The 27,354-nt window shown below is 39.9% G+C and overlaps 4 protein-coding genes across 11 annotated transcripts in view; all 4 read right to left on the bottom strand.

Annotated features, from left to right (window-relative positions):
- Positions 1-462: 462 nt before the first annotated feature.
- LOC115768072 (purine nucleoside phosphorylase) lies at positions 463-5,679 on the bottom strand. 4 transcript variants are annotated; one of them, XM_030712534.1, is made up of 4 exons: positions 5,268-5,679; positions 3,342-3,416; positions 1,552-3,018; positions 463-654 (listed from the first exon to the last, which is right to left on the bottom strand). In XM_030712534.1, exons 1-3 carry the CDS (start codon positions 5,381-5,383, stop codon positions 2,163-2,165), a joined length of 1,047 nt encoding a protein of 348 aa, XP_030568394.1. In that variant the 5' UTR covers positions 5,384-5,679; the 3' UTR covers positions 463-654; positions 1,552-2,162. The 4 variants fall into 4 exon arrangements, with proteins under 4 accessions (XP_030568394.1, XP_030568395.1, XP_030568396.1 ...); XM_030712535.1 differs by lacking the exon at positions 3,342-3,416 and having other exon boundaries at positions 5,268-5,678; XM_030712536.1 differs by lacking the exons at positions 3,342-3,416; positions 5,268-5,679 and adding an exon at positions 4,456-4,616 and having other exon boundaries at positions 464-654.
- Positions 5,680-8,013: 2,334 nt separating this feature from the next.
- LOC115768097 overlaps positions 8,014-27,354 on the bottom strand; it is an 85,786-nt gene continuing 66,445 nt past the window's right edge. Inside the window, exons 4-15 of one of the 5 annotated variants that reach the window (XM_030712586.1) lie at positions 21,619-22,675; positions 15,748-15,768; positions 14,753-15,648; positions 14,328-14,680; positions 14,066-14,265; positions 13,817-13,994; positions 13,184-13,237; positions 12,464-13,064; positions 11,228-12,023; positions 11,008-11,144; positions 10,276-10,544; positions 8,014-10,199 (exon numbers count right to left, since the gene is read on the bottom strand). In XM_030712586.1, coding sequence (XP_030568446.1) covers positions 9,933-10,199; positions 10,276-10,544; positions 11,008-11,144; positions 11,228-12,023; positions 12,464-13,064; positions 13,184-13,237; positions 13,817-13,994; positions 14,066-14,265; positions 14,328-14,680; positions 14,753-15,648; positions 15,748-15,768; positions 21,619-22,675 — 4,829 coding nt within the window. In that variant the 3' untranslated portion in view covers positions 8,014-9,932. The remainder of the gene's footprint in view (positions 10,200-10,275; positions 10,545-11,007; positions 11,145-11,227; positions 12,024-12,463; positions 13,065-13,183; positions 13,238-13,816; positions 13,995-14,065; positions 14,266-14,327; positions 14,681-14,752; positions 15,649-15,747; positions 15,769-21,618; positions 22,676-27,354) is intronic. The other 4 variants (XM_030712587.1, XM_030712588.1, XM_030712589.1 and 1 more) reach the window with 4 other exon arrangements.
- Positions 22,839-24,157, bottom strand: LOC115768098. Its single transcript, XM_030712591.1, has one exon. It carries the CDS (start codon positions 24,027-24,029, stop codon positions 22,881-22,883), a length of 1,149 nt encoding a protein of 382 aa, XP_030568451.1. The 5' UTR covers positions 24,030-24,157; the 3' UTR covers positions 22,839-22,880.
- On the bottom strand, positions 24,653-26,560 carry LOC115768103. Its single transcript, XM_030712595.1, has one exon. It carries the CDS (start codon positions 26,558-26,560, stop codon positions 24,653-24,655), a length of 1,908 nt encoding a protein of 635 aa, XP_030568455.1.

The following is a 27,354-nucleotide window of genomic DNA, read 5'->3' as shown; positions in this document are numbered from 1 at the left end:
AGCTCCGCCTGGAGATATGACGTTCCAAAACGACATAGCTCCGCCTGGAGATATGACGTTCCAAAACGACATAGCTCCGCCTGGAGATATGACGTTCCAAAACGACATAGCTCCGCCTGGAGATATGACGTTCCAAAACGACATAGCTCCGCCTGGAGATATGACGTTCCAAAACGACATAACTCCGCGCGGCAAGGTTCTCAGAACCTATAAGACCTAGAGGCTTGAAATTTTAGATGTAGGTCCTCCTGGTGCCTGCGCAGATTGAGTTTGCTTCCGATAATCGATAACTTACTCAGTTTCCAAGCAATCGATAAAAATCGATATCGATATCCTGCTTTTTGGGCAATTTTGGTAAATAATAAGAGCTAGAGTCACCAAACTTGACATATAGTTTCTAAAATAGAATATATATATGCATTTGATGTTGGAAGAAGAGGGTTCTGGGTATCCCCTAGTCGGAGCTCTCGACTAGAACCTCTTGTTTTATTAATTATTTCTTTTAAAATTATACAAAACGAGACTGGACTATAATTTTTGCGTATTTTAACTTAAAATAGCTATATCTGGCTTAATAAAAGTCCGATCCTGGAAAAATTTGATTTGTCAGTCGCGGAGGTCCTTAGAGCTCATTGTAGTCCTTAATTTATCAGTCTGAAAAGATAAAAACACATTTAAAATAAACAAGTAAATATATACAAAGGCATTTTATTCAAGGAAAATAGGACATAACTCGGGCATGTCCTTATAGATTTTCAAAGGACATGGTGCGTTAGGACCGTATGGACCCCCTGCATCGATCTGCATCATAAAAATATGGGGTCATCTAAGAATCCCAGGACTTGTAGAATTTCAGCCGCAGAGCGCACGGAAATGGCCTGAAAACACAAATCCTTAAATATCTCCTTAACTACAAGGACGATCTTAATGAAATTATTTTGACATATGACTCGCCAGGATACGCAAGGATATACGAGAGTTATGGCTTATTTTCTTCAAACAAAATCGTCCTTAAACCTTTTTTGTTTGAAGGACTTTCGTCCTTTGGATTGTATATTCTTTATTTGGAGGGCGAGGACTATCTACTGGCCAAAGGATATCCTGATCGTCCTTCAAATGGCAAAGTTAGCCCGGATATTTTCGATTTTTGCCAATTTTGCGACTAACCCCCTAGGATAAATTTCGACGAAATTTTTTGTCGAATTATGAAAATCCTTGAATGCCAGTCGATAGTCCTGATCATCACGAGCTTAAAAAGGCATATCCTTCTGATATCCTTAAGGATTTGGCCGCGTTATGACTAGTTGAAAAATGTCCTTTTTAGAAAATTGGCCATATCACGGAAACGGAAAGGACGATTTTGTTGTCCTTTGGACAGCTTATGGTCCTTGTTCATACGATTTGTATGACACAGGACTTGTCAGGATGCGGAAGAATTCGGCCGAGTTATGGCATCAATAATTTACGAACTAAATGAACTTATTTCTAAGCTGTCTAAAGGACTTTCGTCTTTTTAAATATATATTCTGAATTGGGAAGATAAGGACTTACGGTTGGCAAATGGACATCATAGTCAGCAAGGATGCGGCCGATCTACAGCCTTTAATCTCTACAGAGAAAAATCTCTTTTCCTCAGCTCCTTGAAGGATTTTGTCCTTTTTACTGCGTATTCTAAATTGGCAGGACAAGGGCTACATTTTGTCCAAAAGAAATCAGAAAGGTCCTTAGGGTGGCCAATTTAATGTTTTCTAAAGACAATAACCATATCTCTGAAACCGTAAGGACGATTTTGATGATCTTTGGGCAGATAATAGTCCTATCCCATACGTGGTGTTTGACGCAGGACTCGCCAGGAGAAAAAAATCATTGAACAATATTTTCCGCGATCTTCTGGGCATTTCTGTTTACCTGATCTTTAGGCAGATTGGCAGAAATGCTTAATTTTAAAATGGAGATTGAACGATCAACAAAATTGGATCCACCTGCTTGACTGAATGTGCGCCATAATTCTAGGCTTCATTCATTACGCATATGCTTATATCTAAATATCTATATTTTAGCTTATACTGTAAATTTTAAAACTTGATTTAGGGTTAAAAATAATTTTAAAATCAACCAGACGAACGCAGCTGCGAAGATTCCTCGTTCAGGTGACTGCTGGTCTACGACCCTTTTTGGATTTCAGCTATAAGTCGGGAAACCAGCTCGCAGCATGCCTTCTGCCTGTTTTTGGCTACAGCCATGACTTCCTCGTGGTTGGCCTCGTCGTCCTTCTTGTCGCTGTACTCGATGGAACACTTGTTGGTTATTAAACTGAAAGCGAACACTTTCATATCGCAGTGGCGAGCTGTAATGACCTCGTGCACCGTGGACATGCCCACTGCATCAACACCCATCATGCGGAGTGCCTTTAATTCGGCTATAGTCTCGTAGGTTGGTCCTCCAAGGCAAGAGTAAACACCAACATGTATATTTGACTCAATTCCCATTATTTTACTAATCTCAATCGCCTTGTTGATAAGGTCCCTGTTATACGAGTTGACCAGAGCGGGAAAACGGGGCCCAAAGCGTGGATCGTTGGGTCCCTGCAGGGGAGAATTGCCAGCGAAGCCCAGCATGTTGACATGATCATGCATGAGCATAATGTCGCCAACCGCATATTTGGGATTTATACCGCCCGCCGCATTTGTAGCAAAAAGATACTCTACGCCACAGAGCTTCATTACGCGCACCGGCATAGAGCATTTGGCCAGGGGGTAGCCCTCGTAGAAATGAAAGCGCCCCTGCATGGCCATGACATTAGCGCCCTCCAGCGTACCGACGACTAGTCTGCCTGCATGTCCCTCGACTGTCGATACAGGGAAGTTTGGGATCTTTTCATACTCGAAGACCTTGGCATCCTGAATAATATCGGCAAGGGAGCCGAGCCCAGATCCGCAAATAATGCCAATCTTTGGTCTTATGCCTGAGCCCTTCACAATGAAGTCGGCGATCTCCTGAATGACCTCATAGGGATACCTAAAAATGGTATAACAATAATATTAGAATGACAAATATTTAATATGAATTATTATAGCAACAGGACAGTACATTAAAAAATGTCTGTTTGGCACAGCGAGAGTCGGTGAACAAGAACGTCTTTTCAAGTTTGCATAAATCTTATCGTTAAAAATACAAATTAAAATAGCTTTGATGGAATACAAGTTTGTGAAGTAAAACACGGTGTGATAGTGCAAGTACGATAAGTACAATTACAAGAACGAATCTACGCCCGGGTGGTGCACAGACATACAGACAAACGAACTGGGACAAGCACATCAAAAGTAACATAGTCTACAAACGTTTCTTCATGCATGACGCGCAAAGCGCGAAACTCTTCGGGTGTAAGGGAGCATTGTATACGGTTGTCACTCCTGCTGTAAATGTTTGAAAATTTAAGATTTTAATTTTAAACTTTGTTTAAATATTTAATTAAATTTTCTATATATGAAATGGTGTAAAATAAAGTGATTCGCTTCCTCAAAGTCACCGCAAGTATTGTAATTTACATAATGGGATTATCTTCCAATCAAGCATTATCGCAAGTGATAATATACTGAAATCTAGACAGAGGTTTCATCACCATTGTGAGGCTCTGGGCGAATATTGATTATACAAAAACAAGATCTACGAATCAGAGAGCAAGCATGTAAAATTTCAACAAGAAAATTATAATACTTAATTTGTTGGTTCGTTGAAGCTGAAATTGTTTAATGAAGTTTTTGAAACCGGCTATGCAAAAGCGTCGAATATATTAGAATATCCAGGCTATATGTTCAAATATTCAAGTTAATTATTTGGAATCATAGAGACAAATACTTTACACTAACCAGTTTGAAAACAAATCCGAAAAGAAACGACACATGGCTTTAAGAACAGATGCCAATTTTTAACTACAAGTTTGTTGCTCAGTTGTTTTATGCCTAACCGTATAAAAATGAATAATTCCAGATAAAGGCCTATGTCAAGATCGCGGAACACGCCCATTTTGGTTAGCCAATCATGAGCGACTAAGTAAACTTAGTTAACTGGGTCAACACGTTACATGCGCAATTGGCAAACGAACAAACATACGCAACGCGAGTTTATCAGCAGCTACATGAAGCTGGGGCTATAGTTGGGGATCCGACCGGATCGCCTGGGGGCATTAGCATTTCTTGCCGTAAGAATTATCAGCATTAAGTAGCTCTCGTAATCTCCCATACAGCTAGTAAATGTCACGACGGTTTTTTATGGAACATTTTGATTTAATGAGCGATCGAGCGCTACTCAAATTGATAACCCTATTGTGTATTCTGGAATGTCATACTTATGCTTGGCTTTAGCGACAATCTGTCAACTCCCAATATCAGCAGCAAGATCAAGGACAGTCCAGTAGAATGTATTCAAATATACACGAGAAAAATATACACTTACAGCTGGCTCTGAGCAGTTGGCACTATGGTTGAGTCAGCTGGATCATTAATAGCCGATTTATCACCAGCCTTGCCTCTGGGATTTGAGCAGCAATCGCGACTACACATTGTGAAAATTTAGATCGAATTGGAAGGTTTTGTTTGTTTGCTAAGAAAATACATGCTTACTGCTCAGTCTAGCAAATGCAACTAGATGCCTGATTTAAAACTTAAAATCAAATCGAAGATACTTTCTGCCCGTTCGTTCATAAACTTACAGCAAACTTTGAGGCGTGGGTACTATTATCTCGACATCAGTTTTGCCATTCTTCTTGTCGGCACAGGCAGTGCCCTTGGCATTGCTGGGACCACCCTTGCCCGAGCAGCAATCACGAGAGCACATTCTGCTGTTTAGGAGTTTCTTGCTGTATAGAAACCAGATGGGCCGAGATATAGTCAAACTGAGAGTCATATATTTTTTGTTAAAATTTTATGCCCAGTCCCGAACGGTTATGCCATGAAAAAACAATTTTGTATAATGGGCACATTTATAAATGAACCAGGACACAAATAAGGCAAGGCCTACTAACTAGCACAAGGGCCGTAAACTAAATCGATACATATCGATTTTGGAAAAGGGTGACTATGACAAGAAATATATACCCACAACCACAATGCCAACAACTATAAAAAGCTATCAATTATGGTGCATTCTTGATAGCAGGTTACTTAAATAACCAAGCGTTCTATTGTTTTTTTGTTTTTTTTTTTATTTTTTGGTGTTTTTTTTTTTTTGGTTTTGTTTCGTCCCACAGCCTGGGGTGGGTAACTTACGTGTGGTTCTCCTGCGCGGTATATTCGGCGGCCTTGTGTCCATTGCTGTGTCCGCTGCTGTTGTTGTGATTTCCATTGCTGGTGGCCACGTCGCCTTTGGAATTATAGCCAGTCATATTGTATTGCACTTCCTTTCGGGTTTTGAGTTAATTGTCAATTGAAAAATGTTATATAACTTTGCACAGGTTGCGTTGTGTTCACAAAATTATGTAAATGCCGAGATGAACTTTCACAATGGTTTTGCTTACTAATCAGTTCGCAGATTTGATTATAAAAAAATCAAAGTTAATTTAAATTCAACAGACTGGAATTTCCTTTATTATCTCGTTATTGTCGCGATCCACTTTTAAGTTCTCCTTTATTGTGATTACTCGTTTCGCGTTTAAATTTCTAGCTTTCCAGTTGCCTCCTCGAGTGTACTTTGATAATTGAGCCGCGTCGTCAGCGTTGTTTCCACTTTTAAGCAGCAGGCAGGCAGCTGGCGTGTCGCTGACGTTGACGCTGACAGCGACGTCGACGTCGATGCCGCAGCGCTGCGCTGCCTCTATGTACGACTCAGCCAGCGTTTATTGTTCAATATTCAATTTAGGATCCGAGCTGCGCTTGTTGTTATTGGCGTTCCATCGACGTCAACTATACAAACCGGAATCGAAGCTCTTAACTAATTCAATTGAGCTGAATTTAATACATTTATAAAAAAATAAAAACAAACAAATACACAAAATAAACTAAATTTTCAATTAAAATAAAAAAATGGCTAAAACACGCCTCCGATTTGATAACAAACACAATCAACGTAATTAATTCCCTCAAATTGCTTCCCTAATATCACCAATTAAAAGTTGCCCACATGTGTGTTCACTATTAGACAAAGATTGTGTTATCCAATGATAAGATTAAATTATATTACCTTTTGCAACATTACAGCAGTTTTTAATATTTTATTTTAAACATATTGTGACACAGGAAAGTTAAGCTCCTGATTGCAACTCTACTTAGGTAAGCCCAAAAAATTATGAGGAGTCCAGGCTACGTCCGAACTTATTACAAAAATTCTATAAGCAAATACATATTGCGTGATTCTCATTATTTTTGAAAATTTTTAAAACATGCCGCACGTTAAATTTATTGTTGTTATTATTGTTGAGCTTATCAGAAGCTGTGCTTCATAACAAGGCGAATATTTTTACTGAATGCTCAAATCATCCGATTCGTTGATAAGCTCGAACAGTGAAAGCCCATATGTAATCGCCACTGCAATGTATATTACCTGGCAACCACTGTTAGCAAAATATTTGCACGTACATTTCGGACAAGCTCAGAAACTGTCTGCCATTAAGAAAATTGCAATAATAATAGTATTACCGTACTAAAAATACTGACTGAAATTATCTGGCTTATCAGGCCCAGTTCGAGGGGGGTATACGTCAGCGAGATTAATATATTTTTATGCCCCAAGCGATTTACAACTCAAGTAAACAAATTTATTTTTCTTTGTGCAGACCTCATTAGACTCAAGAAAATTTCTTGTAAAAAAAAACGCTGTATTCTGAAAAACTATGGCAATAACTATTAATTCTTTATGTAAATATTATTCACGTCAATAATATGATTATTTTTCCAGTAAAGTTTTAAATTTAAATCAAAGAAATTACTAATACGTAAAAACAAAAGAATGCATATTAATAAATTTCGAGCTGGTTCGCTTTGAATTTCCCGCACAAACTAAAATCTGATCTTTGAATAAGCAGCAGGTAGTAGTCAGTGGATGAGCATGGAAAATTTCCAGCTGATAAGAAAAAATTCCGTTCACATGGAACCGAGCTGTTTTATGATAAAGAGAATGAGAAAACTCGAAGAAAATTGTTGCGCATTTCTCTTGTTTTTGTTTGTTTTTTGTTATTGATGTAAAAAATCTTTTCACAAGTCAGACATAGACATAGAAACAGATGCAGACAGATAACAGCAGCTGATAAGAGAATCATGAGTTATCAGTCATCTTTGCCTGCCTCTGGATGAACATTTGTGGTATTAAGTTTGACGTTTATTTTATTTTCTGCTTTGGGTATAAATCGTTAGCTTATTAGCAAGACATATATATTATATTATATTTAATTTTTAATGATTTTCAATTCTTTTGATTAAATATAGTTTTATTGGATTAGCCAAGTTGATTGCATTGCTATTGTTTATTTTTTGTGCTTTAACTGTTTTTGCATTGATATTGCGAAATTTGTCTGCTTACAATATGAACATTTTTGTGAAACAATTATTAATTAATCCAGCCAATAAAATGAAACAGAACGTTTTGAAACCTACACTGGCTGAGTTCAGCGAAAAATTAAGGTAAAACCAGTTCAGTTGCATATTTTGACACCAAATTATAGACAAACTATGTCTATTATCGTATGGTGAATGATTTTATTGTTGTACGTTAATTGATTTACACTGATAAGGTTTGATTTCAGTTTGTCACCTGCTGATTCTTACAGAAAAGTTTGAAATTGCTAACCAATAAGTACTGAAAATACCTAGAAAGTCACGTGAACCACTGCCAAGATTTCCCTTCACACAAGAACTTGAACATAAACTCATAAACTTAAGCTCATTCAAGTAAACATTTGTAAAAAAAAGGAAGAATTTACTATAGTAGCCCCAATCCAGACTCGGACTAAACCACAGCTACAAAAACAATTTAATTTGTTGCAACTTAAAAAAAAAAAAACCAAAATTCCTTTTTAAACTAGTACAAAAAAAATTTAACACGCTAATCATCTGCTCAAACATATTTCTTATTTAACGTATATGCGGAACTTTAATAGTTCAACATTTTTGTATTTAATTTGAGGTTAAAAGTGTGGAACTATTGGACGCGGTTCGGACAAATTATATCAAATAATAAAAAAGAGCTTTTTTTTATGTGGGACGGTTTTTTGCAATGAAAAAGGCACGAATGTGTTTTGTAAGTGTTTTGTCTTGTAATATTTTGCGATACAGGCCAAACTCTTTCAAAGTATCAATTTCCTTTTGTTTAATAAACATAAAAACAATTACCCCAAAAGTATAAATCCAATTGGTTGAATTACCTAAGTAATTCGCCAAAGTCAAATATATAAAAAGTCTTGATTGGCAAGGTATTTGGAGATTCTGTCAAAAAAATTAGGTAAGCAAGTTAAAGATATAAATATCAGATTTGTTGTAAAAATGACCCAAAGAGATATTTTAGCTGGGCGAACATGTTAGGGAATTGCAAAGGAATGGCTACTTTGCTTTTATAAAACAGCCGTGGTCTTATTGAAATTTGTTGTGTGATATTGGGAAGAAAAGAACGATAAGAACTTGTATTTCAAAATCGGATTAAGAGGTCAATAAAAATATACATTGAGCAAAAGTAAGTGAACGAGACAAACATTTAAACTAAGAATAACATTTTAATTAGTATTATGTTATACATATATTTTATATATCAACTAGATGTATGTTACAAAAGTAAAAGTAAAAATAAAGTGCAGTCACGCGAAAACATAAAGTTAGACATACGTAAACACACAAACATACATATAAATGGGCATATGTCTATACTAGCTAGGGTAAGATCTTTGCTCTCTATGTTTATCCTGGTATACTTGCATGTCCGATCTTATGATTTTATTGATCTATTATCAATTATCTTATCCGTTAACCACATTGATTATATTTTGAGACTTAAGTACCTAAGTGGCTTGCAAAACATATTAAGCAAACACGAATACTTTAGAAAACTTTGAGACTAATTACATCACTATCTTGGCAAATACAATGCAATTGCAGCGATTACAATATTGTAAGCTAATCTTAAAATTGCACAAGGTTATAGAAAACAAAGAAACACGAGATATATTGTTTAACTTATGGTTGTGTTGCCTTTTGCAATTAACTTAAATATTACATATATATATTATTAGTATTTTTATGGTTAAACGTATGTTTTTTTATATTTAGTAGAAGCAGCTGTTGAAGGCCGCTTTAAGTCTGTTCAGCTAATTCCTTAAGTGTGATACTCGTAAGACTTTTCGTGATTCATTTTCAATTCAATTGTTTAATGGGTTTTGCTTCAAACTCCTTTATCGGTTTCCTTTGCTTTTAATTGCATAAAGAATTTCTCTCGTTTTCTATTAATAATTCATAAAAATCAGTCAGTCCAACGCTTTCTCTTGTTAGCTTTGTTTTTCTTCTCTGTGTTGGGTGTTGGTGTGTGCTTAAGCTTTGATTCGGTTAATTTAAATTGTGTTTTTCAGCTTGTAGGGTTTAAATGTAGAGATTGGCCAATTGAAGTAACTTTAAATATAGTAATTTACTTTCCCTGACCACATCGTGCTTGCTTTTTATTATTAGAATAGTTCATAAATACATCTATGCTGCATTAGATTCAATAAGTTAAAATGTAGTACGTATTATAGATGTCTGTTGTACAAATAAATTACGTTTACTCTGGTAAGTTATTTTATAAGATAAATAACTATGTAATATATACTATGTAATATATAATATGTTAAATATAAATATATAATATATAAATATATATTTAAACGCATTGGATGTGGTATGCATAGATCTTATGAGTGCTTAGTATGAATATATGGTTTTGGTTTTTGGCTACTTTGTTGCTTAAAATCTAGAATTCAACTACTTTTTTTTGGCTGCCTTCTTTTCAGCCTTGCGTATGGCCTTTTCGCGTTCGCGACGTTCGCGTTCCATGTCCTTGCGCTCCTTTTCGATGCTGGCCTTCAGGTCCTTTAGGCGTTTTTTCAACCGATTTTTGTCATCACCGCAAACGCCCAAAGTTTTAAAGTCCTTCGAGTCAAGAGTAAGCAAAGCGCCGCCTTCCACGTTGTGTTCTTTAAAGACAGGTATATAGCGCTCCAGCTCAATGCCCATCAACCAGTGGCCCACCTGTGCAGTCCAATTTGTTGTTTATTTCGTTGATATATTTGACAAAGCTTGTAGGTTCTCTCGGTTAGATGTTTACCTGCTCCTTGGTCCATTCGTGTACGGGGCCTCCTTTATAATTGTAGCAGGCGACAGCCGCTTTTCGATCCGAAAAACTAGAACTAGAACCAGACAGATCCAGGGTCCGGCTGGGCGAGTATCCGGGCGAGGAGCAGTCTGAAGACATGCTAGTCGGTGATGGCGGTCCGGTCACATGCGCTGATTGCTGCTGTTGATGCTGCTGATGATGCTGCTGTTGCCAGGGCACTGTACCGGGCGGGGAGAGCGATTGCGGAACAACTTGTTTTACTTTAGAGGAATTACAGTGTTAATGGTTAGTCATAGCAGCAAGAGAGCAAAGAAGAGAGAGGAGAGAGAAATATAAAGAATAATCATTGTTGTGTTATTACTCATTTGATGCCATGTTGTATGCACCATATGAACAGTGACAGAAAGAAAGCGTGAATTATATGTATGGCTATAACACGACGTGTAACAATTTAGTAATATTACTAAGGGATTCAGTAAATGGAATGGCACACGCATTAACGTTCAATACAACAGTATATAGTTGAGTACAACAGTAGTTGGTTATCATAACAGCTTGGTATGTATAACAATAAATTTATGTCTTTATGTGCACATGAATCGATGGCGCTTATGAAAGAAGTCTTTGATAACGAGGAGAGAATTTGAGTTAGTCTTTTAGAGGATTATCAACGATTCTTCGTTGAAACCGGTTTCAAGTCTTTTTTTTTTTTGAATAGTTCACCTTTTGGCTGTGCTTCATTGACCGCCTGGCGAATCTCGTTGATTAACGTCTTGCAGTTAATCGCTGCGGCACTTTGGCTCTTGTTGATCTCCGTGTAATCGTCGCTGGAGTGACGCGAGGAGCCGTCTCCAAGACGCCTGCAAAATTCCGAACGTATAACATTTTGTTTAGCTGTGTGCTGTGTGTGTGTGTGTGTGTGTGTGTGTGTGATGTCACCCACCTCTCACGATCGGACAGTGCTTGGTTGAGCTGCTCAGTGAAAGTGGAGCCCGACAGCTTGCTGCCATTGGGCGCCACTCGACGCCGGCTCGGATACATCCAGTTCTCGCCCTGATCGTTCTCTGCTAACTTATCATTGGAGCCCACTATAGAGTCGTATGAGCTGTTGAGATCGCGATTGCTAGCACTGCCGCCACTGGCAGTGCCAAAGGTTGTCATGCTTCCGCGATGAAAGTCGTTCAATCCTCCTCCAGTCTCTGCCGGCGAGCCCACCGCATTCTTAAACAAACTGGTTGCCTGATTCTGTTGTTGCTGTTGCTTGCTGGGATCCTTGTGCACCTGAGCGTAGAGCTGATTGATTTGAGCCTCGCGTGCCGTAGACTGATTCGATGAACTGGAAGAAGCTGACGACGTCGAGTTAAGCAGTATGACCGTTGTGGTCCCTACATGTCCATTGCCGGCTGGCACAATGCCGCTACCAATAGGCGTATTTGTCGCAGGTGGATGATTCTGCAGCAAGTTGTTCACGTTGGCCAGCAGGTGGGAGTTACCATTGGATAGATTGATGCCATCATGACAGGAAGACACACTCGTAGCCAAATTGAGTGCACTCTGCTCCAGTTCCACCTCCTCCTCACTGTCATCCAGAGTGCAATCCGAGCTACGGCTGTTGCTTCTGCTGCGCCTGCATAGATTGCCATTAAGCAGCAATTCGCTGGCTCCGTTGGCGTTGCTGTTACTACCATTAGATACGTTTGTCGAGGGCATCTGGCGATTAGCTAGACCACCACGGGAGGCTTTTGTTTAGTTATTTTTAAATTCGATGATTTTTTTATAGATTTATTTTTTATTAATTATATTTTGTTGTTGCATTTTTGATTGTTTATCAGATATTTAATCAATTTTGTTTTTTTATGGTAGTGAGAAGGCGCAGCAGTGTGGGCGTGATAATTTCAAATCAAACGAACAAACAAATATGGAACGCACACGAGCACGTGGAAGAGCAAATCACAAATCAATCAAATTGAGCGGCAGCAACAATGCGCACAAAATACAAAGAGAGATAGGAGAGAGAACGTAAAGAAGAATTACAAAACATTTAGCACACAGACAAAGCGTACAAATTTGATCAGAAAACGATACAAAACTTAATCATAACTTTCCACACACAACAAAAATTAAAATCAAATTAACGAAGTGCCAGAAGCTGAAAAAAATTGCTGGGCCAGGTACTCACCCAGCTCGATCTTGGTTTTGTTGATAGAGTTATCTAGCAGCTCGTGCTGCGGCACGGCCGCGTCCAGTTCGTCCTTTACGGGAACTTTGCGCTCCACGGTTGCCGTTTTGACGCAATCACCGTCCGGTGACAGATCCGAGATTTCCGTGTCGGATAGCTCCGTTTCCAGCTTATGGAAGAGTGGCTTTGGAGGCGTCTTACGCATCATTTGGGGCGTTAACTTTAGCGTGGCGCTATCGTAGGGCAATCCTACTGGAAAGCCAGCCTTTCGCTGCGTTTCTTGAAGTTCATGCTCCAGATTGATAACACGATCCTTGAGCTTTTTGACTAACGCATTATACTCAGTGTCCTTCTCCTGCAACAACTGCTGATAGAACTCCTCGCGGTGGCACATATCCAGCTCACGCTGCTGATACTCGCGAACCAGCCTCTTTGCTTTGTTGTACTTTTTGTCCAGTGCCATATACTGTGCCTGCGACTGCTGCAGCATATTTTGAAGATTGGCCGCCTCCTTCTTAATATTGCCCAGCTCACGCTCGCTCTGGCGCAGTCGTTCGCTCAGCAGTTCATTCTCATTGCCTGTTGTCTCGAGCTTAACCAACTATAGATGGAGGAGGAAATGGGAAAAGCATTAGTTTTAGTTTGACTTATTATTGTGGAATTTATGAGATGATATGAGATTGATAGCCAAACAACAAAATAAAAAAATGTCCAACAAACCTTCCGTTTAAGATTTTGAATAATTTCTTCCTTAACCATGCAACCCATTTCGCTCTGAATGAAAAATATAAAACAAAAACAACATAAATTATAAGTAAAAAGGAGAACAATAAATATTTTTGGGGTAAAGAAGATTAAAAACCATTGGTGTTTTAATTAATCCCTATGATTAAATAAATATATCAATTCGTTTGCCGTTTGAAAGCTTGGTTACAATATTTTCAAAAGCAAAACTTATCGCTTTATTTTTTTACTGATCGTTCATATTTTGGTACCATCCGGGCGAATTCTAGATACGGACGATAAACAGATAAGAAAGAAGCATGTATGCCAGAATGACAAGCTGCAAACACTAATTTATGTAGAATGAATATTCTCTAAGTTCATTTTCAAAAATTGAAATTCAAATGAAAATATTATAAACTTAAATATTGGGCGATATGAGGACTAACTATGATTTGTTTTTCTTTAAGAGACGTTTTGTTTCTCATGACCAATTACCGCTTTATGCTGCGTTTCAATTTCCGCGTAGAACAAACCAATTTTGAAATTCAGCAAAAGGAGAGAAAAAGAACACGATTTTAGCACAACTGCAAACAGAGCATGGGTACAGGATATGCTTACGCTACATACCTCCTGTAGAAGACGCTTGAGCGACTCAACTTCCTGGGAGTGTGTGGCCTCGACCTCCATTGGATGCTCGACCTGTACGGGACTAGATGGTCCCTCACAGACACTTGAATTAGCTGAAACTGGCTGCGTCGAATCCTCGGAGTAGTCGAGCGTGCGACGGAGATACTCTTCTTGTTGACTGAGAAAGCAAAAGGAAGAAGCAATGAGTAATCGATTGAACAGGACAGGTTGATGGATTTTATGGATTACCGTTTAATGCGCTCCTCTTTTTCGCGATCAGCCTGCAGACTCAGCCGTATGAGCTGGGCAACCTCGGAGTTTTCGGGATCACGTTCGCGCCCGATTTGAAATTTGACTAAACCAGATGTATTGCGCAGCACCGAAGCTGCATAGGCTTGGGTAACGCCCACCAGGCTTTTACCGTCTACTTCGATTATCTGATCGTTGACCTGCAGGGATAAGAAAACAAAAACATTATACATATACTATGTATAGGATTGATGTTACTTACTTGTATACGCCCGTCGCGTGCTGCGGCGCCGTTGTCTGTGATTGTTTTGACGAAAATACCTAGTTTTTCTAAGCCAGCATCGGCGCCAACGCCCATGCCAATAATGCTGAGACCTAAGCCCTCGGGACCTTTCATTAATTCAACAGGAAAGACGTGCATCTTTTCGACACGCTTCTCCAGTTCATATTCGGCCGACGCGGCCACCGGATCGACATCTTCATTTCGGCGATCGTAGTCTGTCACAGAGAATGTGGAATATACGTGTATGGGGCCGGAGCTGAAGCGGACCTTTGGATTCTTTCGTACTGTGATTGGAGGATAGGAGCAGTCGTCGTCGTCAAAGTCTAGCAGACCTTTTAGAATTTTCAAAGTGGCGAGCTTAGTGCATCGGTTAAAAAAATGTAGACCCAGCCTCCTCGACCTACCTGGCACTTCCATCCAAAAATTGCCATCCTCAAAATAATGCACGCCCGCCTCCACAAGAACCTCCTTGCTCCTTACTGGCGGATATTCTGGTATATAATACTGACTGTCGTCCAACTCAGTAATACCAGTGCTCAAAACAGTTGAACTAGTTGCTTGCTCAATATCCGCCAACGAATATGTGGAGTTGTGCTTGCTGGAGATGATGCTGTCGTCGATGGTAGTCGTCTGATTGAACGTCGCATCCGACTGTGTGGACTCCACGGACACAATTGATTCGTGCAGTGACTCACCGGTCACATAGGTCTGATTTAAGTCGGAATGTTTTCCCTCGGTCCCTTCCGTGGCTTCGTAGCCATTCTCAAGTTCCGTTTGGCGTGTCGTTGTGTTTACTAGCAGATTCTCTAGACTACGCGTTGGTGCCTCGAGCACATCACGCAGCCACTCCGGCTCGTCGTCGTCGTGCCGTGTAGTTGATGCTGTTGCTGTCGATGGTGTTGTTGTGGCAGTCTCAGTCTCTGTACTATCCGCCTTTACGAATGTCGCATTCAACGAAGCAATTGTGGATACTGCATGTCCAATGCCAACAATGTTAACAGCTTCAACGTCATCCGAATCAAAGTCTTCTGCGACCTGCTGGTCCTCCTCTTCATCTGACCCTTCATCCTCCACAACAGCCACAGGAGCAGTTGAAATTTGAGTGTCCTGCTGAGCTTGGCAGACTTGGGCCGGGATTGTCGCCTCCTTGGCCACTGTAGACTCCTCGGTGTGATTCTTGATGGTAGTCGGAGATGTTGCTGTGGCAACAACGGCAGCAACAGCCACGCCCACGTTGGGCGACACGTTGAGTATCTGCTCAACTTCTTTTGCCTGTTCGTCGGATAGCAGCGACTGTTGTCTGTCAATTGAAAGCAATATTAAAGATTGTTATTAATAATACGTCAGTTGGAGAACAGATTGGAAAGGGGTTACGTTATGCATTTTGACCACTACGAACCTGATTTTGTTTTCCAAAATGCTACGGCATGAGATGCAAAAATACACATACATAGCATACACATAGCAAAGTTTACATTGTAGGACAATGGACAAAAGCAACAATAACAGTCAAATACGGGAATTAAATGCAAGATCAATACATAAAAGAAAGGGAAAGAATAATTTTAAATTATATATAAATGTAAGAGTAATATATACGTACATGCAAATTAAAACTACAATTAAATATTAAAGAACATGCCTTTTAAAAATAAAAAATATACTCATTTAATTTACATCGAACTAAGATGATGAAAACTGATAGATAATCTACAAATTAATAACTTATTAATAAAATATGAAAGTGAGCGTGGCACGTATGACAAATCCGATCTTTCGGATGAATTCGGGTCTAACCATTTTTAAGTTAATTAAAGCTAGGTCCTCCGAGAAGGGATTTAAACACACCACGAGGCGGCAACGTATGAGTAAAGAACCTATATGAAGTGAATTAAATGCGCATACGTCAGGTTGCACCTGAGCAGCAGTTGGCAGCGAGACGAGACCAAGAGAATGGGCGTATGCTAGTTGTTGGGTGCATTTAACGGTTAAGTGTTGCGTCACTCTCGGTAGTGCGTGACGTCACGTGTTAGCATAACTAAACTATCATTCCGGGTGTGTTTGTGTGTGTGTCTGACCCTCTCTGTCTGTGCTTGGTCATTACTGCCAACAAATGGAAAAGTTGCTGGCGTCTGCTCTTGTTGCTAATCAACTAAAATATACACACTAGCATACATACACAAACACACACACACATGCACAACCACTCGTTTGGTACTCATGTTGCTGTTGCTGCATGTTGTAAGTGCTTGATTATGTTGTTGATAATGAGGCAGGCTGCTACAGAAAACAACACACGGAGCTCCGCACATGGAAGACAGGAGTTTTGTAATACTTGTAAGAACGTCCATTATTTGGTCCCCTCCCTCTCTCGCACTATTACTATATATTCTTTATATTAGGATATTTGTGTTCAACTTACACTTTTAACTCTCTATTTTTTTCCTGTTGGGTTTTTTTACAAGTACTCTTGACTAAATATTTACTGTCGATTTAATTGTCATTTTGCTAATTAGCTTCTAGTGAGTTTGAATCAAAATAACGCGTTTTGCGATTGTCTGTGCTCAGCTGCGTGTCTGGTATATTTGAAATTATAATTATAAGCCAAATTAATTTTGCATAACTAAACAACACCATGCCTACAAACAGCCAATAAAATGCAATTAAACAATAAATGAAAGTTTGCTCTCAATTAAAGAGGGCGTTATCGATTAATGCATCCGACGGTAATTCAACAATTTTAAAGCTCAGAAGATAGAAGCCAACCCAATTATACTTCAAATAAAAAAACGCGACTGGTAGTAATATCAGTGTTATATGGCTCACACTTTTTTCCCTCGTTATATATGAAAATAATATTTTACGCAGACGCGGTTAACAGTAGAAAGTTTCATTTGGGTAGCGTATTATCTAAATTATTCTAATAAGAGACGAACCTGACAGTCCTAGAAAACAGGAAAGTTATCAAAAATTATTGGAGTAAACTTTAAGAACGAAGGATAATCAATTAATAAACAGCTAAGCAACTAAAATACCCTTTTCATATTGTTGTGCAATAACTTAATATTAATGTTCATAGTTTGTATATTTTCGCACATCTTAAAGTGCCTGGCTTAGTTAATATGCCCTATAGAAAGTGAAAAGCCAAAAGCATTTTTTTTTAATATTCGAATGTTCAGAACGAGAAAGTCAAATGCAATTTTCCAAAAATTGAGAGTTGAGGATAACTGTTAACCCGCAGTTAACATTGGGTGAATTCTAATGGTTGTAGTAGGGCAAAGGTGTTATTGTCGGTGTATTTCTTGTTGTTGAATACTATATGTTGCCCGCGGATTCGGGCAGCGTAATGCAGAGCAGAGCAGAGCGCGGCATTGCTCATTAGGAAAAGCCACAAGAGAAAAGTCCTTACATAAGGACACACCTTAAAGTTAAACAAACAGCGTACGTGTGCGTACGTGTGTCTGGGTATATATGCTTGGTAAAACAAGGTCAACTCTTGTTGCTTTGTCATACGATTTGAATTAATTTAAAAAACAACAGCACTAATGGACGAACGTAGTTTTATCCCATGAAAGAACAGTCACAATAGCGGGAAACCAACAAAAGTCCTTCAAGCTCTCTCTCTCACTCACTGAGTACACCTCACTAAATCTCTCAATCTGTCGCTGCTGAGTGGGGCTTTTCTATTGAGTGACATTGCACAGAATGACGTCATAAATACGACCCGCAGTCATTGTTAAATATATAATAAAACAAGTAAGAGGTTCTAGTCGGGAGCTCCCGACTAGGGGATACCCTGAACCCTCTTATCCCAACACCAAATAAATTAATAAAAACAAGTAAGAGGTTCTATTGACTCTATCTCTTATTATTTACAAAAATTGCCCAAAAAACAGGATATCGATATCGATTTTTATCGATTGCTTGGAAACGGAGTAAGTTATCGATTATCGGAAACAAAATTTCAAGTCTCTAGCTCTTATAGGTTCTGAGATCCTTGCGTTCATACATACGGACGGACGGACGGACGGACGGGCGGACGGACAGACGGACAGACAAACGGACATGGCTAGATCGACTCGGCTATTGATGCTGATCAAGAATATATATCAAAGCCGTTTTGTGAAGACGAGTTCTGTGGCCCTATTTTGAATTCGGACTTCTCAATAAAGTGACTCAAGGTGAATGCTGACGCTGTTTGAAAGTCAAATCTTCTGTTAGTTCCACAATTTATGGCAGCAACAGGAGTCATTTGACACGAAGCATGCGATTAGAAAGTTATAAATGCCACGGCACTCGAAGAAGAAATGGTAAATAGATAGGAGAAAAGTTTACATGAATCCAGATATATATGATCATGAAGGGGAAACAATCCAAAAAAGAATCATTCTTAATGGCTGTGATTAACTGATGCTAGTCAAGAGTACAATTTGAAAGATAGATTTGCTTTTTGTTGCCTTTTAGAAACTTTTTGCAGCTTTACCATTATAGCCTTTTATATTTGGGAAGGGAGATAAATAAATTGCAAAATGTGAAGTGCTTAGCTAAATAAGACATTTAATTGTACCTATTCTCATCAAGTTGCAGGCAATAAATGTGGCTTCAGCTTTTCCTCCGCACGCAAATAAACAGAAAGTAATATTTAAACAAAGAACGGGGGGTTAATCTATTTTTAGGGAGCTGTTTATCTTTAGCCAGTGCCAACCAATTTTACTTCTAGTTATTATATTCATAATGGCATACTAAAAATATTTTCTGATATTTCCTCCAGACCTACGCGAATATTTGGTGAACAGAAAACTTACTTCGGCTGATAATATTTATAAAAAAAAGTTTATCCTTTCTGGATTTTATAGGTGCAATGGCTGAAGTGAAATGCAGCTAAAGTTTAAGTCCTATTACGTTTAGAAGTTGTCTACAATTGGCCATCAAAAAGACCTTAAAGTGAAAATGGGAATTCGCAACAATTTCGGCGAGTGTCAAGGACAAACGCATTTGGTCCTCACAAATTGGCATATTGCCAAACTCGCTTTTCTGTTCACCAAACGAATAGCTCACAGATAAATGAGCAGATCTGTGGTTTTCACACACAGTGTGGGGCGACTTTTGGCCAAGGACACCATCAATAGTCCATGGCCCTAGCTGGGGACTGAAGGCGACGTCATCAGACAAAGATTTATTATATTTCGGGCAAGTTATAAATTCTAAGTTAAGAGATGAAATTCGTGGCACTGTAGCCAGACCCCACTGCAGTGACAACTACGAGGCGTATGTGTGATTTTTTTTATAAATATTACTCTCGAAGAGTGCCAAATGGTATATTAGTTGGGTGCTTATTCAATCATTCAATACTTTAGAAATAACGAGAGAGATAACTGCTTGTTTTGAGCGACCTATTCGATTACAATCGACATCAATTTGCACCCCTTTAAAAAACAAGTCATATTCCAATTGTCCCTTGCCATTATAGCCATTAAAGATGCATTTATGATTACAATGGATGGAATTGCCAGAGATCCGCAAAATTGTAAAAAAAGAAAAAGCGAAAAAATATTTCCCATCACATTTGGCACCTACTCTAAAGAAATATAATTTAAGTTTTTTTCTATGGGGCTTGTCACTTTAATTCGAGCCTTGTTAGCGAGTTTAACAGCCCGTTGGCATACTGTAAAATGCAGCGAATGCGTTTCAATTAAACTTTCTTTCGAAACGATTTAGATTAACTTTATGTTTTTTTCTTCTAGTTTATGCCTTGCTTCATGCTGTTTTTACGTTCATGCACAATAAGTTAATTAAAACTACGCTGACACACGAAAATGCCGATTGCCACAGAAATTTGAAACAACTGAAGGACCGCAACAGCAATGCGAGAGGCGAATGGTTTGCTTTCTGGCGGCCATGTGATTGCTTACTGGGAATTGCAACAACAGGGTCTGTTTATGCTGCAAGCTGCACGGCTTGCGCTCAAAAACTCCAAACGCAAATCGAAATGAGTCAAGGGAGGCAAGGTTGCTAGAGAATTGGACAGAAAACGAGCGATAGCTTAACAGAGAGAGAGAGAGAGAGAGAGAGAGAGAGAGAGAGAGAGAGAGAGAGAGTAAAGAGAAACTCAACTTATTCAACAGCTAACACAACAGCTAAACTGAACTCAACTCGCTTTCCACTTCTCTCACGGGGGGTGCTTTTGAGTTGGATTTGTTGAGACAAATTGAAAATGAGTAGCAAGTGTATATTGATATGTACAGGCAGATAGAAGCAGCCCGGACAAAAATATATGTCTAGTGAGTCATATATATAATATAAATTTATATAATATATATAAATACCTATACTACAATATATACTACTAATATTTGTAGGTACTAATTTACATAGATAAAATTGGTTATTTGATTGATAGAAGGCAAAGGAAAGTTTGCACTTACAGAAAAAAATGCACCTTTCAGTTTAACATTTTTATCAGTAGCAGGTGCTAGTGCAAAAGCAGAAGGATGTCAGAAGTCGAAATAAATGACTGTTAAATTCTGCAAACACTACTAGACACCTGTTTACATAGATATTCCAGATGTGGGCAACAGCTGCCACAATTGTATGCTACACCTGGGATCTCTGACTATTCCAAATTATACATAGTTCAAACATTTATTGCGAACCAAACAGGCATAGTGTAGTTTGTACACGACGTTATTTAATAAATTGGTACATGACCAGGACTTTTATAATTCAATGTTAAAGCAAAGCACAAGAGTCTAGATAGTACGTAAGGTGACACATCTGAAACTAGAGCTCTGCGTAAGGCGACTAAATAAACGACTAACAATAGAAAAGCTTCAAATTACAATGTTGATGAGGTTGGAGCTGCGACCATCATTATAAATGCTTTAAATAGACACAGTGGGCACTTAAGGCAGCCAAACAAAGGCCGACTTGGGAGGCTAAGATAAATGTTTACACTAGTTGTGAGTGAATAAAACAGGAAGAAGGATTACATCAAGAAAATAACTCAAAACTAAGAGGATATACAGAAGAAGCCTGGACTAACCGCTTGAACTCTGACTGCAAGCTATTTAAAAGTGCTTAAGACCAACTTAAGCAATATGAACTGTAACTATAAATATATATTAAGGAATATAATTGAGTGCTGCCTACTGAAGCAAGTTTTCGTAAAAATATTATTCATGATATCCATTCTGATTCCACATGCTTCACTATCACTACTTACTAACTGAAACATATATAAGGAGCAGCATGCATTTGGAGAAAATCTCACCTTGAACTCAACAATCGCTCGGCCTCGGCGGCCGTCATGGCATCCGGTAAACTGTCATCACGTGGCATGGCCGCGGTGGAAGCAGGAGCAGAAGCTGACACTGAACCAGAAGCAGAAGTTACATGCACCTTGGCCATCTCATCGATGACATCGGTATTTAAATGTTGTAATATGTCCTCTTCATCCTCGCCTGCGCTAGTGTCCGCATACTCCAGATCTTGGAGTTCAAGTGCAGGCGCACGGCGTTCAGGCAAAATAGGCGCCTCCTCTTCCATCACCTCGACATATTCCACAGCCAATTGCTCGTCGTGTTCCTCCTCCTCCAGGTTGAGTTCCGCCTCATGAGGATCTAGGGACGCTATAGGCGCAATACCCTTGACTAGCCCGGCACGAGCTGGCGACATTGGCGGAGTGGATTTGGTGCTGCATTTTTCGCTCCCTTCGCCATTCTGTTCACATTGCTGCCCATTGTTGCGGCGCCTTATAGGCGAAACCACACCTATGGGCGGCGAATTGAAGACGCCGCGATATAGCGGCGATCCATCGACACTTGATGTAGGAGACTGCAGAAGACCACGTGAGGACGTGTCCACCTGTGGCTCTTGCTGCTCTGGCACGATTATCGCATACACTGTGCTCGACTCGTGCGAGAAGCCATTGGCGCCGTGGAACTTACGCTGCATGTCGCTCACCTTGGCTGTAACATAGAGATCCGCTTCGCTGCTGAAGACTTCGCGTGACTCGCTTCCATCGGGATTGAGGCGATAGCCGACATCCACATAGTTGAGGCTGTGCAGCTGCTCCGGGTCGCCATCGCATGGCGACTGCAGCTTGATCTTCAGCTCGGGCGCTTTCTCAGCACTCGGACCCTCGTCCTGGCTGGCCGTCGAAATGATGCTGGGCGGTCGTTGACCCAGACCCGCCGCAGGCATATTCACCGTGATGCTGCTGCGCTTGTGGGTGACACGCTGCGGGGAGCCGTTGTTGGAGTTAGAGCTTGAATATTGATGTTCTTGCTGCTGTTGCTGGGCTGTTGTTTCGTCCCCAGATTTTTGACCTGCAATGCAAAGGATATCAATCAAAAACTGTAATTTAAATATCGCAAATTTTAAATTTAAAGCCATCCAGAATATTCTTTAATATAACTATTATTGCTCAATAAAATGACTTAAAAAATGGAAAGAAACAATTTTAAACTTCATGACTAAGTTTATTTTTGTCTGTTAAAAAACATACAAAATATAACAATTGAGTTATAGCTTTCATTCAGACAACAACTTGACCAAATCGTTTTGCATATTCAGGAGCATGAAGGTGCGCTCTTTTTCGGGACCCGCTGCCACATTGACCTTAAATTCGGGGTCATTGTGCCTATGCCGTGCATAAAAATCGCGATAGCGCCTCAGTTCCAATTCTAGGTGCTCATCAGTGTTCTGGTTATCCTGGCCGCATAGTTCACTTTTTATGGTTTCCAACAGGTAGTTCATATCCTTGCGTGCCTGCTCGTCTAGCGGCCGACTGTGACTACTGTACCGAATGCTGCCAGCCCCGTGCTGATTTTTATTTAATTGTGGCGTAGCCGTAACTGGAGCATACGCACAACTTACACTTGAGCCGCTGCTGGAATATAAATTCTGCTTTGCATCAGCAAAATATCTAGGCACGAGTTTGGGCCTCGACTTGCAAGTGATCTTGTGTGCGGGTCTGAGTGAGCACCTGCGCTTGTTGCTGCCACCAGCAGAGCGAGGGCCACCAACCGGTATTCCATGGGATTCATTAGCTTTGGCTGCCTGATTGCAGCAACTACCTGTTGCTCGTTCCGGCTGTTGCTGCATCATGGTGGCCATGGTCTGCCAGGCACTGGTGTTGACCATTGACGTGGACGTGCAACATGGTAGTGATTCGCTCGCTTCCATGAAATCCACCAAAATTAGTTCATTCGGGGGTATTTGCATAAATATTCCGCGAAGACGCTTTTGATTAAAACAAACGCTGAGGTGACTCATGTAAACCTGGCGCAAGCGAAGATCGTTTAATGTCTCACACTTCCAGGTGCTAAGTTTTTTGTACCAATGCATAGCCAGTTGGTAATCTGAGGACTTTGGACAAAATACCTCCTCAGGCTTAGGCGTCACAGCGAGCAGCAAATTAAAGTCTGTATTCAGCAACTCTTCGACAGTTTCATACGAATCATCATCGCTATATTGAACACAAAAGCGACTCTGAGATTGCAGCCTTGTATTTCTTCTAAGACTCGTCTGACTGCTTCTCTCAGTGATCGACCTGGACTGATTGCGACGAGCGTTCCAGTCTTGATTCTCGTCGCTGCGCTTATCCTTGCCACGCTTCGCCTTGATCCTTTCATCGCTGCGAGATGTCTGCAATTGCGTTGAACTGTAGCCTGTGGCCATTTTAGCAGAACAAGCTACAACCAAACCAATTGATATGAACGGAATGAAATCCCAATAGTTGTGTACACAGCGTGTTTCAATTTTGTTGTTTAATTTCGGGCAAACTTTCCAAATTTCTGTCAATTCTCTTTCTATTTAAATGATAATAAATGCAAAGGGTTTTGAGAGGCAAAAAGAGGTAATACGACACAGTTCTCACTACTATCGCATGATGGAAAGTTAACGTGAATATGTCATTCCAAGTTATAATGGAAAGAAAATTGAAAAACCCTTTGTCTCTAGAGCCAAGCGCACCTTACCTTATTTGTCACCCAAATCGGCTATAAAGAATGTAATTCCTTTGTTAGTTTTATCCGCTAGTAATAATAGTCTATATATATATAGTAGTGTTTGTCCTGACCATAAAAATAACGATACTTAAATGTATACTGTAGTTACCTTATTTGATAAAAGTTTAGAAAAATTGAATAATCAGAGAAAACATTTGGATGAACTCTTTTCTTTGCCATACGATTGGCCGTGAAATATAAGCTATAAATATGTCAATGTTATACAAGCAGCTAAATTATTTTTACTGATTTTAATTGTTATGATTTGAAGATACAAATATCTAAGGTCCGAAATCAAACGTGGAAAAGTGTCCCACGTTGCATGCGCCGCCACTGGAAATAGCCCTGCTCCAGTAGAAATCCAAATATGCTCAGAATAATGCCAATGACCCACAAATAAAATGCACCCTGTAAAATGTCCAAAGTAAGCACCACTCGTTTTTGGCGCCACTCTTCGAAATCTGCATCCTCTGCTTCCAGGTCTGCCTGCGCTCCAAGATCCTCGAAAAATTCATCGGATTGCGAGGTTCGACTCCGTTGCACAACATCCCTGCGCAACCAATACTCGAATAATCCGTGCTCATAAAAATTACTCAACATTCGCTGAAACTTGTATAAAAACGGGGAGCCCAGTGGTAGCACATAGGTGCTCGGCATAGATCTCAGGTATTGCTTGACAATGTGATAGGCGGGACGGTCCGCCTCTGCATTGTAGGTGAGAGCCAGGAATTCTCTGGCCTTGTCATCACGCATAATAAAAACGTCTTTTTTATAACGACGGCTGATTAACAGCTCAAAAAAATGTTCACTATCTCTAAGAGGGTGCACTCGGTGATTGGCTGTAAGAAGACGGTAATGTCGCTCCGAAAGTGATAAGCTCACAGCCTCAAACATGGTATCTATTCCGTGCACACGCAGACCATGTGGTGGTAGCTCATCCAGTGAATTTATCTGTGGCTCATAATTTGGCTGGACAAAGCTGCTCTCTAACTTACCAAAGTATATAGAAGTCAACACATAGCTGAAAAGAATCCATCCCATGAGAAATGCTCGTAGAGAGCTGATGCGCGAGAAACGATCGACGGGTTGGCCCAAATGCGTCTTAAAGAGCATTTCAAAAATATCATACCAGTGGGAACCAGCATCTCCGACAATGCTCTCTAGCAGCCACTGTAATATGAGGAAAAGCACAAAGGCAATCAAGAAATTGGCCAGTAGCAGATGCCAAACGGAATTCCGAAAAGCGGTCACAAAGATAAGATACTCCGGTTGCAGTCCCGCCGCAGGAACCACCAAGCTGAGAACGGTTCGGGTGTATGGATATAGCGATTCTAGCAACGGCATCATACATTCCAAGACAAAGCGAATGTTGAGTGCAATATGCGTTTCCCCATTTACCAAGTCCTGCACGACGCCCGTAAAACTGCCGTTCTCCAGGCAACGTCCATAGGCTTCGCCATCACGAGGCACCACATAGCGAGCTGTGGCATTTAGTTTTTTAGCCAAAAGTCGTGCAACGGACCCATCAATAGCTTCATAGCCTGCGCTCTCCACAGGATTAAGCGGCAGGGCCCGCAGCGGATGGGTGAACATAGAAAACCGGAGTTCATATCCATGCAAATTCCTCAACTTGTCAATGTAGAAGGCATCACTGGATACCTTTTTGAGTTCCAGTCCCTCTTCACCAAATGGTTGGAAATCGTAGATACCCTCCTGGTGGATAATTGCCAAAGCGAAGAGCAATTGCTTTCGCCAACATTCTTCAAACAGTTGCCTTAGCTGTTGCTCACTAGCTTCTGGCCAAACGAACAGATATTTATGGACATGTCGCCTCGGCTGTCGAGCATTCAGCATGTCCACAATTCGGCGCACCAGAGGCTGTCCAGCGTCGCCAGCGGGTATATGAAAAATATTCATGCTACTTGTCTGATGAATTGGCTCGATCTCGTGAGCTTCTATGCTGCGCATACAACTCGGCAACTGCGAAGCCACACAACGATACAGCTTCTGCTCCAAAGTCAAATAAGTAACAGAATTAGCTGCGGGGCAGCTAAAACATCGATATATATAGGTGGTTTGAGCGGATTCCGTTGTGGCGATCAGGCAGCTAATGTCTGACACATCCAAGGAAGCTTCCAAAGTTGTTGTAGTTGTGGTTGTGCTGTTAAACAACCCGACCAGAATACCAAGTAAAGCCCACATTTTGCCAAAACTGACTGACTAACGGCGTTTGAGCAGGCTAACAACGGATCTGCTTCAAACACTTAGCTTAACGTCAAATAAACATGCGTGTTGTTTTAATTAAAAACACGAAAGAACGTTTATATTCAGGATGACAACTATTAAATACCCTCGTAGACAAATGTACAATAGTATAATAAAAAGAGGTTCTAGTCGGGAGCTCCCGACTAGGGGATACCCTGAACCCTCTTCTTCCAACATCAAATATATATATATATATATATATATATATTCTATTTTAGAAGTTATATGCCAAGTTTGGTGAGTCTAGCTCTTATTATAAACAAAACAAAAATTATTTTACATCCCTTTATGAGCTAAGGTCGACAATACCCAAATGGTCTCAAGAGACACAAAAAACACTAACTTAGATATTAATTTAGTTATACCGAATAGCAATAGTTAGATGGCCTTTCACCCTTAGCTGAACATTTTACTGATAAAGATAAAAGTAGTTTGCACATATTATTAATATTTTACATATAGAGTTTGTGTTTAATATTTCTTTACTAACCTCGACAGATTTTGAATAAGTTTTGCAGGCTGAGACACATTTTCTTTTTCACTTATTTCAAGATAATGCACGACGCGATTAAAAGTCTGTTACAATTTGATTGGACATTTTTTTAGCCCTACAACAAAGGAATATTTTCAAGATTCGGTAATCAAAATTCGGTGATAAAAATATGTCTTTATGTGCACGTTTTGAACTTTGCCTGCGAAAATATTCCTCGTCCAGTAGAAAGCCGAAGAAG

Source organism: Drosophila novamexicana, unplaced genomic scaffold (genome assembly GCF_003285875.2).
Source record: "Drosophila novamexicana strain 15010-1031.04,08,12 unplaced genomic scaffold, DnovRS2.1 tig00001624-arrow-arrow-pilon, whole genome shotgun sequence".
NCBI lineage: Eukaryota > Metazoa > Arthropoda > Insecta > Diptera > Drosophilidae > Drosophila > Drosophila novamexicana.
The sequence above is the reverse complement of the archived record's forward strand: the minus strand, read 5'-3'. Positions and strand labels throughout refer to the sequence as shown.

What these genes read in the sequence shown, in the direction of transcription:
- LOC115768103 (XM_030712595.1), bottom strand. Translation starts at nt 26,560, where the DNA reads ATGTGGGCTTTACTTGGTATTCTGGTCGGGTTGTTTAACAGCACAACC.
- LOC115768072 (XM_030712534.1), bottom strand. Translation starts at nt 5,383, where the DNA reads ATGACTGGCTATAATTCCAAAGGCGACGTGGCCACCAGCAATGGAAAT. An exon ending in ACCGCGCAGGAGAACCACAC is followed by an intron (nt 3,417 to 5,267) that starts GTAAGTTACCCA and finishes AAACATTTACAG; the next exon opens with CAGGAGTGACAACCGTATAC. An exon ending in CGCGTCATGCATGAAGAAAC is followed by an intron (nt 3,019 to 3,341) that starts GTTTGTAGACTA and finishes TACCATTTTTAG; the next exon opens with GTATCCCTATGAGGTCATTC.
- LOC115768098 (XM_030712591.1), bottom strand. Translation starts at nt 24,029, where the DNA reads ATGGCCACAGGCTACAGTTCAACGCAATTGCAGACATCTCGCAGCGAT.